The 14,150-nt window shown below is 36.3% G+C and overlaps 1 protein-coding gene across 1 annotated transcript in view; it reads right to left on the reverse strand.

Moving 5' to 3' along the window:
- Nucleotides 1-14,150, reverse strand: part of LOC110783227 (U3 small nucleolar RNA-associated protein 21 homolog) — a 29,553-nt gene continuing 15,403 nt past the window's right edge. Inside the window, exons 9-18 of the mRNA XM_021987538.2 lie at nt 13,000-13,065; nt 7,731-7,773; nt 6,859-6,998; nt 3,911-4,123; nt 3,297-3,381; nt 2,888-3,182; nt 2,255-2,513; nt 1,904-2,123; nt 1,058-1,272; nt 1-473 (exon numbers count right to left, since the gene is read on the reverse strand). Coding sequence (XP_021843230.2) covers nt 324-473; nt 1,058-1,272; nt 1,904-2,123; nt 2,255-2,513; nt 2,888-3,182; nt 3,297-3,381; nt 3,911-4,123; nt 6,859-6,998; nt 7,731-7,773; nt 13,000-13,065 — 1,686 coding nt within the window. The 3' untranslated portion in view covers nt 1-323. The remainder of the gene's footprint in view (nt 474-1,057; nt 1,273-1,903; nt 2,124-2,254; nt 2,514-2,887; nt 3,183-3,296; nt 3,382-3,910; nt 4,124-6,858; nt 6,999-7,730; nt 7,774-12,999; nt 13,066-14,150) is intronic.

A 14,150-nucleotide genomic window follows, 5' to 3' on the forward strand; every position in this document is an offset into this window, starting at 1 on the left:
TTCTCATACTATCTTATTACTCTTAATATAAAAAAGTTATTCTCATAATCGAATCCATTCTTTGTTTTCTTCTTTGCTGATTTCACTATTTAGATTATTAGCACCATCATTCAATAAATTAAGCTCTTAGGAGAATTTATCTAAAACACTACTCAAATAAGTTTGTACATACATTGTGTTGCCTCGTCAAAGCAACTTTCCTTTAGTCCTATCTCATATGGCTGCTCAATTTTCAAAAAATAAGCACAACGCATGAACAGAGAAACCTGAAACCCTCGTCTAGTAACCTCAAAATTGTAAACTGCGACTTGATTATAATACCCTCAAAACTGTGAATTGCTAAGGAAAGCAATCATACATCGAGCACTCTGAAACAATTCATCCACTCGTTGCCACACTGCACATTGCGTTTCTAACAGATTTCCTGCCTTCTGTTGCAGTTGCGATTGACATCTCATTGTTTCCCCATGAATCTGCAAAAACAATTTGAAATGAAGTTTTGACACCAAGTCCGTGGTAACATTTATCCGCAAGCCTTTCATCTCCCATCAACGTAGATCATTAAAAAAAAACATATAAAAATGGTAATTAATTCATGGATCTATTCCAACAAAACAACTAAAACATCAAATGACATGTGAAAACCAAGCAATGTCTTGGTCAAGTGGAAAGGATACCACCTTCCAACCAAAAAGTTTGGGGATACTAGGGGCACTTTGTGGGAGGGTTCCCCTTACCACTTTCCCACTCTCAAAGTGCCTAGCCCGCTAACTTGGGTTAGGTTGACCCGTGCAAGGTTCTGGCCAATTATAAACAAAATCAAAAATCAAATGGCATGTGAAAGTCGTACAATTTTTTCTGTCGTTCCTTTTCCTTGGGGGGGGGGGGGGGGGGGGGGTGGTTGGTTGTTTTGGAGAGAAGGAAGTGATCATATGCACAACTACATCAATACATTGTAGAAACATATGAGTCCTAGCTGAAGCTTAGGTACCATATATACGGTCCTCAACAAAGCGCATACCAGAGGCAGAATAAATCAGACAGGACAAGAACTAACCTTTAGGAATAGTCTCACAACAGCCTGCACAAACTCAAAATTGTTTCTGCAAGAAATTTCATGAATGAAGTAATCCAAAAGCATGTCAAGTGAGAGCAACTCAGGTCTTTTATTGGTCTCTGATAACTCATCATCATCTATAATTTGAAGCATCCGAAGCTCCATATCCAAAGAAGACGGTGACAAACCTTTAATATAATCAGTGAATGCTGAAACTGCAAACATATCCAGGTTAGATGTCTAAGTGCTCCAACGGTCTTAATAATTTAATTCCACCAAAGCAAATACAATAAATAAATAAATAACGATATACTTTTCATGACATGAAATAATGTTGCAAAATTGATGTATGGCCCAAATCAGTGTTCACTTTCTTCACTTCCTCTAACATATTGCAGAAGTTTCATTTTAATTAATTTTCTGCTAACTTCACTTCCTCTAATTCACATATCTTTTATTCTAAGTCTGTCAGCCTGAAAGGAAAAAGTTGTTGGACTCTTTATTTACATGAAGTACTCATATGACTCGGGTGGCCAACCACACATTAAAGATTTCAACATAAAACCAGAAAAGAAAAAAATGTCTAGAAGTGGCCAACCACACATTAAAGATTTTACTGTTGTCGATAATTGTAGTTGGGTCCATGCATCATATAAAGGAGTCCACTTCTAAATCTGGGGTGTAAACGATTGCTTAACAATTTTATTTGCCAATATAAAAGAGATCAATTGATGTTTTTGGAGTTTATACTTGAAAAACTATTCAGGAAAATTATAATTGTTTCCTTTTTCCTCAAGAGGTATTTATAGCAACTTTTGTACCTAGATAGAAAGAGTATAAACTTACAATTTTTGGATTCTACTGCAGATTGGAGAACTTGCACAAATGGAGATGAAGGTAAACCAATCATGTAATCAACATTTTGTTCAACATCTCCCTCTTTTAAATCTTCATTGGCCACCTCACTTGGCTTAAACATTATGTCTCCTGAAAGAGACGGAATTGAAGGTAAAAAGAACGGTGCTTTTTCAGGCTTCTTAGGAGGCTCAATGGGTTTATTTCGAACCTGTAAATTGCAAAAGAATTACATTAGCACAAGATACAATATAATCACAGCGCAGACATCCTTCAAAAATCAACTTGGAATTTCTGAGAATGAGTTATGGTACTGTTTAATCAGCAAGGAGAAGAAAGAACCTTAATTATGTCCAGATTGATCAGGCTTTGCCACTGGGTCTTGGGCAAGAGTGAAAGAGTAATCAAATCAGGCATTTTCTGGTCAAATTTTGTTATGGCAGTCTCTCTAACATGTGAACAGTCAGTTTTGATTTTCTCAACATTGGTCATTTTATTGCCCTCTGCAGCACTAATAGATGGCAAATTGACATGCAGAATCTCCTTCCCGCTTGCATAAGAATCAATACTAGATGAACCTGTGAACATCGCTTGATTAACCCTGTAACATACACATAAGAATGTCACCACAAAAAAACGACTGCCAATGACCTGCAATAATTAACGCACCATCCATAAAAATCTCATTCATATTAGACATTGCATCCTCATATAGGCCCATGTTTGGCAAATGGCCTTAAGGCTTATTGATTGGCTTTGGCTAAGATAGCAAAATGTTAGGTTTATGAATTTTCAATTGGGTGCGAATAAATGAAAATGCTAACTGGAGCAGCTCGTTAGCCAGTTTTTTCAGTCAGAAATGGTCATATCACATGTTAACAGCTAAAGCCAATAGATAATTTACTAAAAATCTTTACAGAGAGTTACGCGAAAACTGTCAATGCTCCAACTCATAAGAAAGCCATTTTCTCTTACCATAGGTAGACTCCATTTTGATCGACATGAGTAGTTGCTAGAACGTCCATATTGGGTGACAAAGACAGTGCAGTGATAGCCACATCAACCTGGACGGCGTCTATTTGTCTGGCTAAAATAACATCCCAAATTCGAAGGGTCCCATCCATGCTAGACGACAAAAGCCATTTCCCATCCTCACTAAAGCACAAATCAGTAACACGGTCATTATGGCCTTCAAATTTCCGGACCATCCTAAGTGCCACAACATCATATATACGGATGACTAAATCATCAGAAACAGTAGCTAACAACCCTGAAAGAATTAATATGCAGCAATCAAATTCAGGGGAATATATGTAGCGTAATTGAAGAGAAAAATAACAAGAGTCGTTATAAATATCTAAAAGAAATAAATGGAGAAACCTACCATTTGGCCTATGGTACACTATCTTAACCACAGAACAGCCCACTTCCCATCTGGAGTTTAGCTCACGTCCCCTGAAATTCCATACCTGCAACATAACCTTTGAGTCAGGAAAATTAAAGCAGAACCCACATTATCTCATTAGAAATCAAAAAATGGCGTACATATAATTGCAGAAGAAAAACCTTTGATGCATAAGAATAAATGGTGCAAAGGCGTGATCAAAATTATCAAGGAATCTTTAAAGCAAATAACTCTATAGCATGGAATATTTTAAGCAGCAGAGAAGACGGTGTTAAAGTTGATTACAAGCTAACAATTTATGGGTCGCCAAATGTTGGAAGTTCGCAAACAGCGAAAATACAAAAATCAGTGGCACATAATCAGGACTAAACCAGGCATATGCGTTTATAGAAATTCCAACTAGTAAAATACGCAAGTTAATATCATGCAAAAGCCATCCTCTATGAAAATTTCTCCAAGACTTGATAAGAATTGGCAACAGATAGATGACACAAATTTATAAAATACAGCAATCCTTATCGCTGCAGAAAAAGGTATTTTCTAGCATAGCTTACAGGGGAATATATAAAATTATCATTCGGAGAGTATATTACCTTTATATCACCATGATATCCTGCACTTATCATCAGGGTATTCGTTGAATCACATGCCACTCCAACAACTTCTCCATCGTGGCCACAGCTCCTCCTTTCGGACTTATCCAAGTAACTACCTCGGCTCATCCCGGATTGGAGATTAAACCGCTCAATCCAACCACCTGATGTCCCCAAAACAGCAAAGTTTCCACATGCACTGATGGTGCAAGCCTGAAAAATAGTTTTAAAAGGCTATCTGACACTTCCAAAAAAACAGCAAGAGATGGAGGACAAAGACCTAGTTGAGAAGTAGAAAGATCAATGGTAAATGGAGGGATTCAGATATGGATTAGTGCAACAGACTGAAGCATCAGAACTGACTTAGTGTGTTGCTGCTGTGATTAAAGTCAACTGACTAAAGTTGACGTTCTGTGGCTAATATGTTTTTGGAGCAGTTTGTTCTCTAAGTTGTTTTGTGTAATTTGAGAATTTGTTGCTTGAAGCTGCTGTGTTCTTTTCTTGTTAGGGTTGTAAAGTGGGTGGTATGCCTCCCAATTTCTTCATATTACTTTTTGGTACTAATATAATTTCATTACAAAAAAATTAAAATAAATAATTTAGGGTCAAATGAGAAGACACCTTATAATGGGAAAAATGAGGAGTCCGGAGCGTCCAAGTGTAAGACCAAGATCAGATTCGTTCATTTGAATTTCTTTTTGCTCATTTGAACTTTTTTGCTCATTTGGACGAATGAGCAAATTTCCCAAACTCTTTTTTTCCCTCCTTCTGGATTTCTTACTACTAAACACCATACACAATAGCAAGAATAAATCTGATCACCCCCAATTACAAAGCTGCCCTTCCATTTTTCTTTTTTTCACTCTCCTTAATTCTCCACGTCCAAATGAGAAATACTCAGATAAAATTAGGAAAAATTAACAAAGGCGGTCCTAACTATGAACATTCATCTTTAAAAGGTCCCAAATACGGATTATTACTGGTAAGTCCAACTAAAGGGGGTGTTGACTTCGCGTGGTCCTTTTCTAAAAATGACCGGTTTTGTAAGTGGAAAATGATGACGTGTTAGGTATATTACTAAAGTCACGTGATACTTTAAAACAGATCCACCCATTTAATTAAAACCCACCCAATTAAAATACCCACCCTCCCTCTTAAATGAAAACTTAAACCCCCCACTTCCTCTTCTTCATCCTCTCAAAAATTCAATTGTTGCTCCACTGTTCTTTATCTTCTTCCTTTGTCAATTTTCTTTTTTCGACCGACTTTTTTCTTCTCTCCTTTCCTTGTCGCCGTCATTTTCTCCTCTCCTCTCCTCCCATCATCCCATCTCCTTTGTGCCGCATCTTCTTCGTTGGTTTGGTCGTTACCGCAAGTCCGCAAGTAAACACGGTAGCACTAATGTGGTGTTGTTGCGTGGGATCTACAGTAGGTGAGGGGAAAGGTTGTTGGGGTCTCGTGGAGAGTTGTTGGTGGTCAGGGAGAAGAAAGGTCGCGTCAGAAAACTGGTAGGTTATATATGGTGATGGTTGTGGTAAGTTTTTCGGTGGGTGAGGTTAGTTTCTAGGTGCTATGGTAGGGCGCGCAAAAGTTTGGGGACCGGGGACAATTGCAATATGGTTGGGTTTATGGTTGGATTTGGGGTTTGCGGCGGCGGGGAGCGCTGGGGTTGGGGGCGATGGCAGGGCGGCTGGGGTTAGGGTCGACGACTTTAGATCGTGAAAGGAGAAGGGACAAAGAGGTGAAATTAAATTTGCAACCTTTATTTATTTTAAAAATCAAACCACCGATGACATTGTGACACGTGAGTAGAAAATAAAAACAAAACAAAAAAAAAAACATGTTTAGCAGGTTGTGAGTCACAAAACCCATTTAAAATAGAGATCTCCTAAAGTTGGGACCGTCCAAGATTAATCAAAAGTTGGGACCTTTTAAAGAAGACCGACCATAGCTGGGACTGCTAGTGTCAATTTTTCATAAAATTATCCCTTTAAATCGGAAAAAAACCCCACCTTCGCATTCGAGATCCAAGCACGATTTTCGTACTCGAGATCCAAGCATTGTTTGTGAAAGAATTTACAACTTAAGCTCCAAACATTTTATTTTATTTGAGAGATTGAAGTTAATAAATTTGAAGAGCCAACCTCTAATGTCGATGAAAGAGACCAAACAACATGAGTGATGTTGAAATTAATAGTGGTGAAGAAAGAGAAGAGAGATCACTACCAACACCGATCTATTCAGCTCTTAACACACCATTCCCAATCAATTTAGAAGAAAAAAGAAAGAAGGGTTGAATACAATTTTAGGTGGAATTTGGGTTTTAGGATCAATTGATTTGGGAGAATTTGAGGAAAGAGATTGTGTTTGCTTGGATTTAATTTTTGGCGAATTGATTGAATTATATTACTTGTGTTGTTCTTCTTTAAGCTTGCAAAGAGGGGTAAACAATGGAACCAAAAGAAAAAGGAAAAAGCTATAACTAAGAAGAAAGGCACGTGAACTTACAAAAGCTAGATTCCTTTTCTTTTTAAAACTTCAACATATTTACCATTGTGCCACTAATGACAAGCCTGTGTTATGAGTCGTCGGATTGAACAGATCCAATGGTAGATGACCCTTCTCATTCTTCTCATTATAAGGATCTTCTTATTGGATCCCAACCCTATATAGATTTATATAATACCAGCATCTTCAATTTATAGTAAATCCCAGGTGACTTTACACAGAAATTTGACAAAAATGAAATTCACTCTTCTGTAACACTCATGTCTCCATGAATAACAGCAGAAAACTTTGAAGAGTCATAAGGTGATACAGAAATGAAAGTTTCCATGAACAACAACAGCAGAAAACATTTAAGCGTGCCAAGGAGATACGCAAATGAAAGAACAAAGTTAAAAATTTGCCATTGAAGAGAGGAGCAGCCTATAGCACAATTTCTTTACCTTAACGGGAGTCCGATTCTCTTCTGAAGGATTCAGTATGTGCTCTCCGAGCACAAAGTTCTGCAGTCTCCACACATATGCCTCAGTAGTGTCCATGTGACAAGTAACCACATTGCACCAATCACGCTCCCTTATTTCAGCTAAACAGTGGTTTTGGCAACATAAAATAAAATAATAAGAACACAAAACTAATAAAGACAAGCCAGTCTGGACATCACAATGTCAAGGTCTAGGGAGGTCCAGATGCACCGGCAGAAAAACTAAAGAACCATAAAGATTGGAAAATGTGACAAATCATCATATACTGGACAAACCCTGATCTAGGTACAATAAGAAGTAACCAGGTTACAAAAATCAATGGTTAAAAGACCACCTGCTAGATAAGTAAGCAAGTCCCTATCTAGCGAATCAGATTTTTCCATATTAATTTTGTAATGTATTTAGTCATTAGACATACAGGATTCATACACAAGTGATTCGTTATTCCAAGCATTTATAAAAATAAAAATAAAAACCATTAAATCCTGCAGTTACCTTATTCTTGTCGCATCAGTCATCGAGATTCAAGACAATTAAAAATGTATCCGGAAATCAAAGCTTACAGTTACTTTCCAGAAATCAAAGACAAATATGTGGAAGCAGATTCTTAATCACTCATCAAGACAACGAGTGTGGAACAACACATCTCATTAACACATTTGAATAGCAGCAAGCAATTCAATTAATAGCTTATCACAAGAATTAAGTTAAAAGGTGAGCAATCAGCGAAAGAAATATTCTCATCTTTTCTTATCTCTGCAGTCAGATGGACTTGGAAAGGCATGTATATGAGTGTTGTGTCTGAGTGTTGTGTCTGAGAGAGAGCAGCTTACCGCAATCAAATGCAACAACAGGCTTCAGCTTTATTTCTTCCTCCTACCATACAATCAAAAGAAAATGAAATGCCGAGCTATGTTTAGTGTACACCATATATTTGACACAAGCAAATGATCAACATCAAATAAATAAATAAAATCAAACTAATGTGGATTCAACTCACTAGAGAGGACTAAAACACACATGAAACAAGTGGAAAGGGATGATAGAGGACAAGGGATGAGGGCTGAGTGGGGCATGGGGTAGTGGGAGTTTTTTTGTTATGTTTTCCGATTGAGTTTAGATAAGTATAAGATAAGGTTTACTTAACGGTTGATTAGATGCTAATGGTGCAGGTGGAATTTAGTATGTAATTAAGGACTTGAAGGTTCATCATTATCATTATCATTACCCCATTGCCTCAAAGAGGCTCCCGAAAGAAGCGGGGTAAGGGGGGGTCGGACGTACGCAACCTTACCCCTGCAATTGCAGAGAGATTGTTTCCAATTGACCCAAAAGCGATAACGGGACAACAACGGAACGACCATCTTCTACTTCATGGAAAGGAAGCGAAGAGGTATTAAGAGCCACTTTGATTTAGTCCATCACATCCCACAGCCAAAAGAACAAATGAATCTTTGGCTCCATCGGAAGACTTGAAGGTTATTTCATTTAATTATTTGTAGTTAGGGGTGTGTTGGGAATACAGCCCCACTTAGGGCTGGTTTTGGTTATAAAGAAACCTGTATTAAAAGCTGAATTTTTGCATTAAGTAAATAAGTAGACATAAGTAACTGTCTGATTACAACACCCAAGTGGGTGTTGCATGACAATAGAGGTGAGACATTAGATGTTGACTTGGTGTTAGGATCCACCCTGTGTTCGGCACTTCTTCTTGTTGACCCTTGGGCAAAGACATAATTCAAATATTCTTTTAGTATGACAGATACGCACTAATAAGTTCATTAGACATTTAGTAACAATTAACAGCCAATCAGCCTCTTTTGAAGGTATTTGTTATGGTAGATTTTGACATTTGGCATAAACAGTATTGACAATAAAAAGCCTTCACAACTAGTTTGAGAGTTCATTAGCACTTGAGTCAGCTTGTATCTGGCTCTAGTGTTAATCCAACACACAATCCTTTCAATTGTTGTCTAGATCGATTAAACTTGACATTCTGGTAAAAGTCTTGGTGAATATACCACTCATTTCTCACGCCCTATGTTACTCCGACACTTCTTCCGACGGTGGGTGTCGGTGTCGACACGACCCGACCCGCGACACGACATTCGACACGTGTCCGGGGAGGTGTCGACACCGGTGTGGGAAAAGAGTCTGAAATGTAGTGTCGGAATCGGGAGGAGAAAAGAAAAGGGTAAATATTCGAAACCCTAGATTTAGCAATTGAAGGTCGGGGAAAGCGAGAAAAGAACAACTATATTAGGGCTTTTGTTGTTGAAGAAAAAACGCCCTGATTGCACTCTTCAATTTTTGTTTTCACTAATTGACTTTGAGAATCAGCCATGCATGGCTATCCAGCTCTACGTTTCCTTCCCGTTTCTCTGTTTTGCGTCGTTGGTGAGGGTGAGTGGGTGGGCTTTCCACCTTTTTCTTTTTCTTTTAACCTTTTTTTTTCAATAGCCCAGGCCTACTAGGGCACCACTCACATAAAATAAAATTAATTAATTAAAAACGAAAAAAAAGGTGGGAAGTGGGAACAGACTACAGACCCACGTGCCAACTGTTATCTTTACCAAAAAAAAGTCAGTCTCTTTTATATTTATTTATTACTTTTCAATTCTCTGTATTTATTTATTACGGAGTACTTTCCAATTCAAACCCACGTTTACACTTCAATTCTCTGTATTTTTAACCCTTTTAAACAACTTTTACCTTGTTTGGTCATTTTAATTTTTTCTTTTATTAATATTTAACAACTATTTTTGTTTTTTTATTAAAGTGTCAATTTTTTTTCCGACACTTTGTAAGGGAGCCGTGTCTAAAAAACAAGTCAAGACACTCCTTTGACCGTGTCGGAGTGTCTGCAAATAATATTTAGATCGGAGTGTCAGACACTCCGACACCTTGTCGGACACGACACCGACACTCGTGTCTGAGTAACATAGCTCACGCCTGTTTCCAGGCTTGCACTCTTAAAGAAGCAAGACTGCACCACACATCCAAGCATTAGAAATGGAGTGTGAATGTGATAATAAGCTAGTAGTGTTGAACATGTATAGTCTAAGATTGTCATGACATTTTCAATTGCTATCAGTTATTGTGCATAAATCTACTCTTAAAGGTCTTTTGTATTCGAGGGTCTCTCGCAAAAAGCCACTTTGTAATACCCCGAAATTTTGAATATTTTATATTAAATTATTTTATTAATTTAAATTGGTCTTATGATTAAAAATACAAGTTTTAATGATTTTAAATAACTAGATTATAAAAAATTAAAAAATTAAAAAATTAAAAAAAAAACTAATTCTCATGTTTATATTAGTAACTTTAGGAAACTTTAATTCTTCCCTATTCTATTACATTTATCTGCCGTGGTCGCCATCATCTTCTACCAACATCTCTGGTAAGTCGAATATTATAATCTCCTTCAACTTTAATTTTGCGTATTAATTATATAGTAAGACCAAAGGATCAGTGTAGCTAATTTCTCTTCTTCCCTATTCTATTTGACTTTTGGAAGTTAATCGCACATCCATGGGTAACCATCGGGACACCGACGTAAACCACAATCTTTTTTCGCTCAACGGTGTGAAAGAAGCAGCCTCCACCGACCTCCTACCCTCTACCTATTTTCATACCTTAACCAGTACATGATACTTCCTCCGTTCTTTTTTAAATGACACAATTTCTAGATACGTTTGCCAATGCACGATTTCAAACACTAATATCTTCGATCATAGATAAGAAAAATTATAAAAAGTTGACATTTAAAAAATATTTATTGAGACGAATCTAATAAGACCCCACACGGCTATACTTTTTCTTAAGTATAAACCACAAAAGAAATTCAAAGGAGCTTGTATAAATAGTGTCCATAACTCAATTGTGTCATGTAAATAAGAATTGAGAAAATATATATATAGTCACCGTCTAGGCAATCACCAAAACTGAAAACATGTTAGACTTTTATTTTCGTAATTTGACTTGGACAACATATTTCAAGAGTTTTAGTTGGTTTTGACTTAGTTTAATAAGTTTTACTGAGCATATGCCAATGTTTTCCTTAATAAGTAATAAACCTTTTTGACGATACATTTTGTTCCTTAATCAACTAGTAGTATTAGGCATATGTGGAAAAGTAAGTCTAATTTTGTGGAGCGTGAGTTAAGAGAATTAAACTCACTGAAACATGACGTATTGGTACTCCCTAGTTACGGGTAGTGAGTAGCATTCTAACTTGGACTTTATGTCAAAGTTGTATTCGTAGACGGCGGTTACTCAGGCAACACGCAAGGGAACTATTAGTAAGGAGTACGCGCACACAAGGTAATTTTCAATGTCCATCATCTTTATGCCCCGTTAGGAAAAAGTATTTTAGATATGTTTATGTGTTATTGTATGATAGGCAGTTTAAGTGTTGGATATATGAGCTATGCGATGTAAATTTATAGACATGTCTAATAGTATTATTATTAGAATATTATTTGAACTACTATACTTATTTTCTGAAAAGGATTATTTGATTTAATTTACGTCTTTCTAACTGAAATACTTTGAACTTGGATATTAGAGGTTATATGAGTTGTTGGAGTAGACGTTAATTATATAAGCTCCTTGGTAATCAGTTGAACATAAGTGGATAATAAGCGGATGCAACAAGTAATAAGCTTGGTTGTGATTTGGTTCTTGCAAGTACTTGTATGTTGTTTGATCCGTAGTTTGGCACTTTGGTTGTTTATGTAATTGGCCGTAATTAGGCTACCAGTAATGCCAAATATCCCTACTTACTAGATGTCATTCTATATGGTGCACAAAAGTGGATATCCAATAGGCTTCTAGTAGGTTTAGTTATTCTTTCGGCCCTCTATTAGATGTTCTATTTGGTGCACAAAAGTGGATACCCAATAGGCTTCTAGTAGATTATAATTATTCTGTCAATCGTCTGCTTTAGTGTTCCTCCTAATACTTTTGGTGCACGAGTCGTGGATACCCATTTGTATAGTGAGGGGTGTTGCACACTAGGGAACACACGACCTCAGCGTTCTTTTCCCTCTCTTAAATTGGTCAAGTTGATTGTTTATGTGATAATTGATATTGCGAAATATTAAATTGGTCTTGTTCTTTTATACTCCCTCCGTATTTGTTTAAGGGATACACTTGGTCGGGCATGGGTATTAAGAAAAATAATTAAATGAAATAAAGTAATAAAACAAGTGGGGTTGGGTAGATATTTTAATAGGTAAAACAAGTGGAGACCATGTCATTTTAGGGGGTGGGGGTGGGGTGTAGTTATGAAATTATTTATTTAATAGGGTGGTGGGACATAGGATATATTAGATAGATTATTTAATTAGATGGTGGGGTTGATAAGTTACTAAAAATGGCAAGTGTATCTCTTAAATAAATACGGCCGTAAAAGGCAAGTGTATCCCTTAAATAAATACGGAGGGAGTATTAATTTTACGTCCTCAAAAAAAAATTCGAACTGAACAATTTATTTTACGGGATGGAGTTGTAATTACTCACTTTATCTGATTTTGGAGTTCGTCTCCCTTTTTCTTTCCATGTATTTTGCAGGTTAGTCTGACACTTGGCTATGAGCGAGGATGAATAAATCACCAAGTCAAGAGACAATTTTTATTTTCGATATTTAGCTTTGGTTATCATGGATCGGATCATTAATAACTTTGGTCAATTAAAATTAGACCACTTAGTTAAATGGTTTTTAAATGTTATTGTTCTAATTATTTATTTAACGCTCCCAAAGTTTGGACGGTATTTTCAAGTAATACGTACATTTATATTATATTAAAAGGCTTTAATTTTGGGGGTGTTAGACACTTTCCTTGTGAAGGTCAACTCTATATACACATCTTAAACACCCCAGACTTTGTCCTTGGCTGGATCTTTATTCGGTTGCAACAACCAATATTATTGCTAATTATTTTTATATTCTGATGCCAGCTTAGAAATTCCTGTATCCCTTCCCCACCCAAATTTAAGATAAGAAAAACAAGCACATAGGAGTCAAGGACTCGTGATAACGTATCCAATTCTTCGGCCAATATGAAACAGACTAATAAAGGAAAACTGCATATGTACCTTTATCCTGAGTTTCTTGGCTCTTCTTGACACATGACGCTGTGAAAGCTCCCTGCTTTGTTGATCCTGATCATGACCAAAAAGTTAAACCATGAAGAGATGAAGATAACCACTTGCTGTCTCCTGAAAGACTATTGCCAAACAACAATGTATAGAAAAACTTCATAACACCAATTTTCCCTATTATCAAAACGAAGTTTCAAAATGCAGCTAATAAGTAGTACCGTTCAGAAAGATGACTATCAAGAAGGATACACAGATAAAAGCAACAACATATAAAGTTTAATATCAGGCACCAGGCCACCAGCAGCCAACATACACAAAATTTAATACCAGGCACCAGGCCACCAGAAGCCAACATACACAAAATTCTAGATAAGCTTCAATTTTTTTTTTTTTTTTTTTTTACATATGCGATAAGCTTCTATTTACTTCTCAAAGAGAGGCACTAACATACATAATATGCCAGAATAACTCCTACAGTCAGATTTTACTTCTCAAAAGTCAAAAGACGTTGGGAAATCATGATCATTTAGGGTGCGTTCGCTTCAACATATAACACCTTATTTAAATAAGTTTCAGTTCCAATAAATTCAAAAAAGTTCCAATTAGGTCCTATAAGTTCAATAAGGTCCTAATAAGTTCCATAAGGTCCTATAATTTCCAATAAGGTAATGTAAGTTCCAATAAGTTCCAATAAGGCCCTATAAGTTCCAATAAGGCCATGTAGGTTCCAACGAATAAAATATGTAATATTATAATTATTAGCACGATTGTTATATATTTGACTATTATTTACGTTGTATTACTAAATAAATCATATCTATTGTTATATAAAACTATTTACGGTACTAATTTACGGTTAATAATTATCTAATAAACTTTAACTCAGGTCCAAAATAAGGTCTATTAAGATTCAACAAGGTTTTATAAGGTCCTATAAGTTAAATAAGGTTTTATTAGTTCGGGTAAGTTCAGTTCAGATAAGTTCAGATCCTATCGAAGAGAACTCACCCTTACAAAAACATAATCAAACTAAAGGAATAAATAATATGTGAGCTGAATTTCAGTTAAAACATCCATTTGATAGCTAAAACTATTTACGGTACTAATTTACGGTTAATAATTATCTAATAAACTTTAACTCAGGT

The sequence above is a fragment of the Spinacia oleracea genome, chromosome 3, assembly GCF_020520425.1.
Source record: "Spinacia oleracea cultivar Varoflay chromosome 3, BTI_SOV_V1, whole genome shotgun sequence".
NCBI lineage: Eukaryota > Viridiplantae > Streptophyta > Magnoliopsida > Caryophyllales > Amaranthaceae > Spinacia > Spinacia oleracea.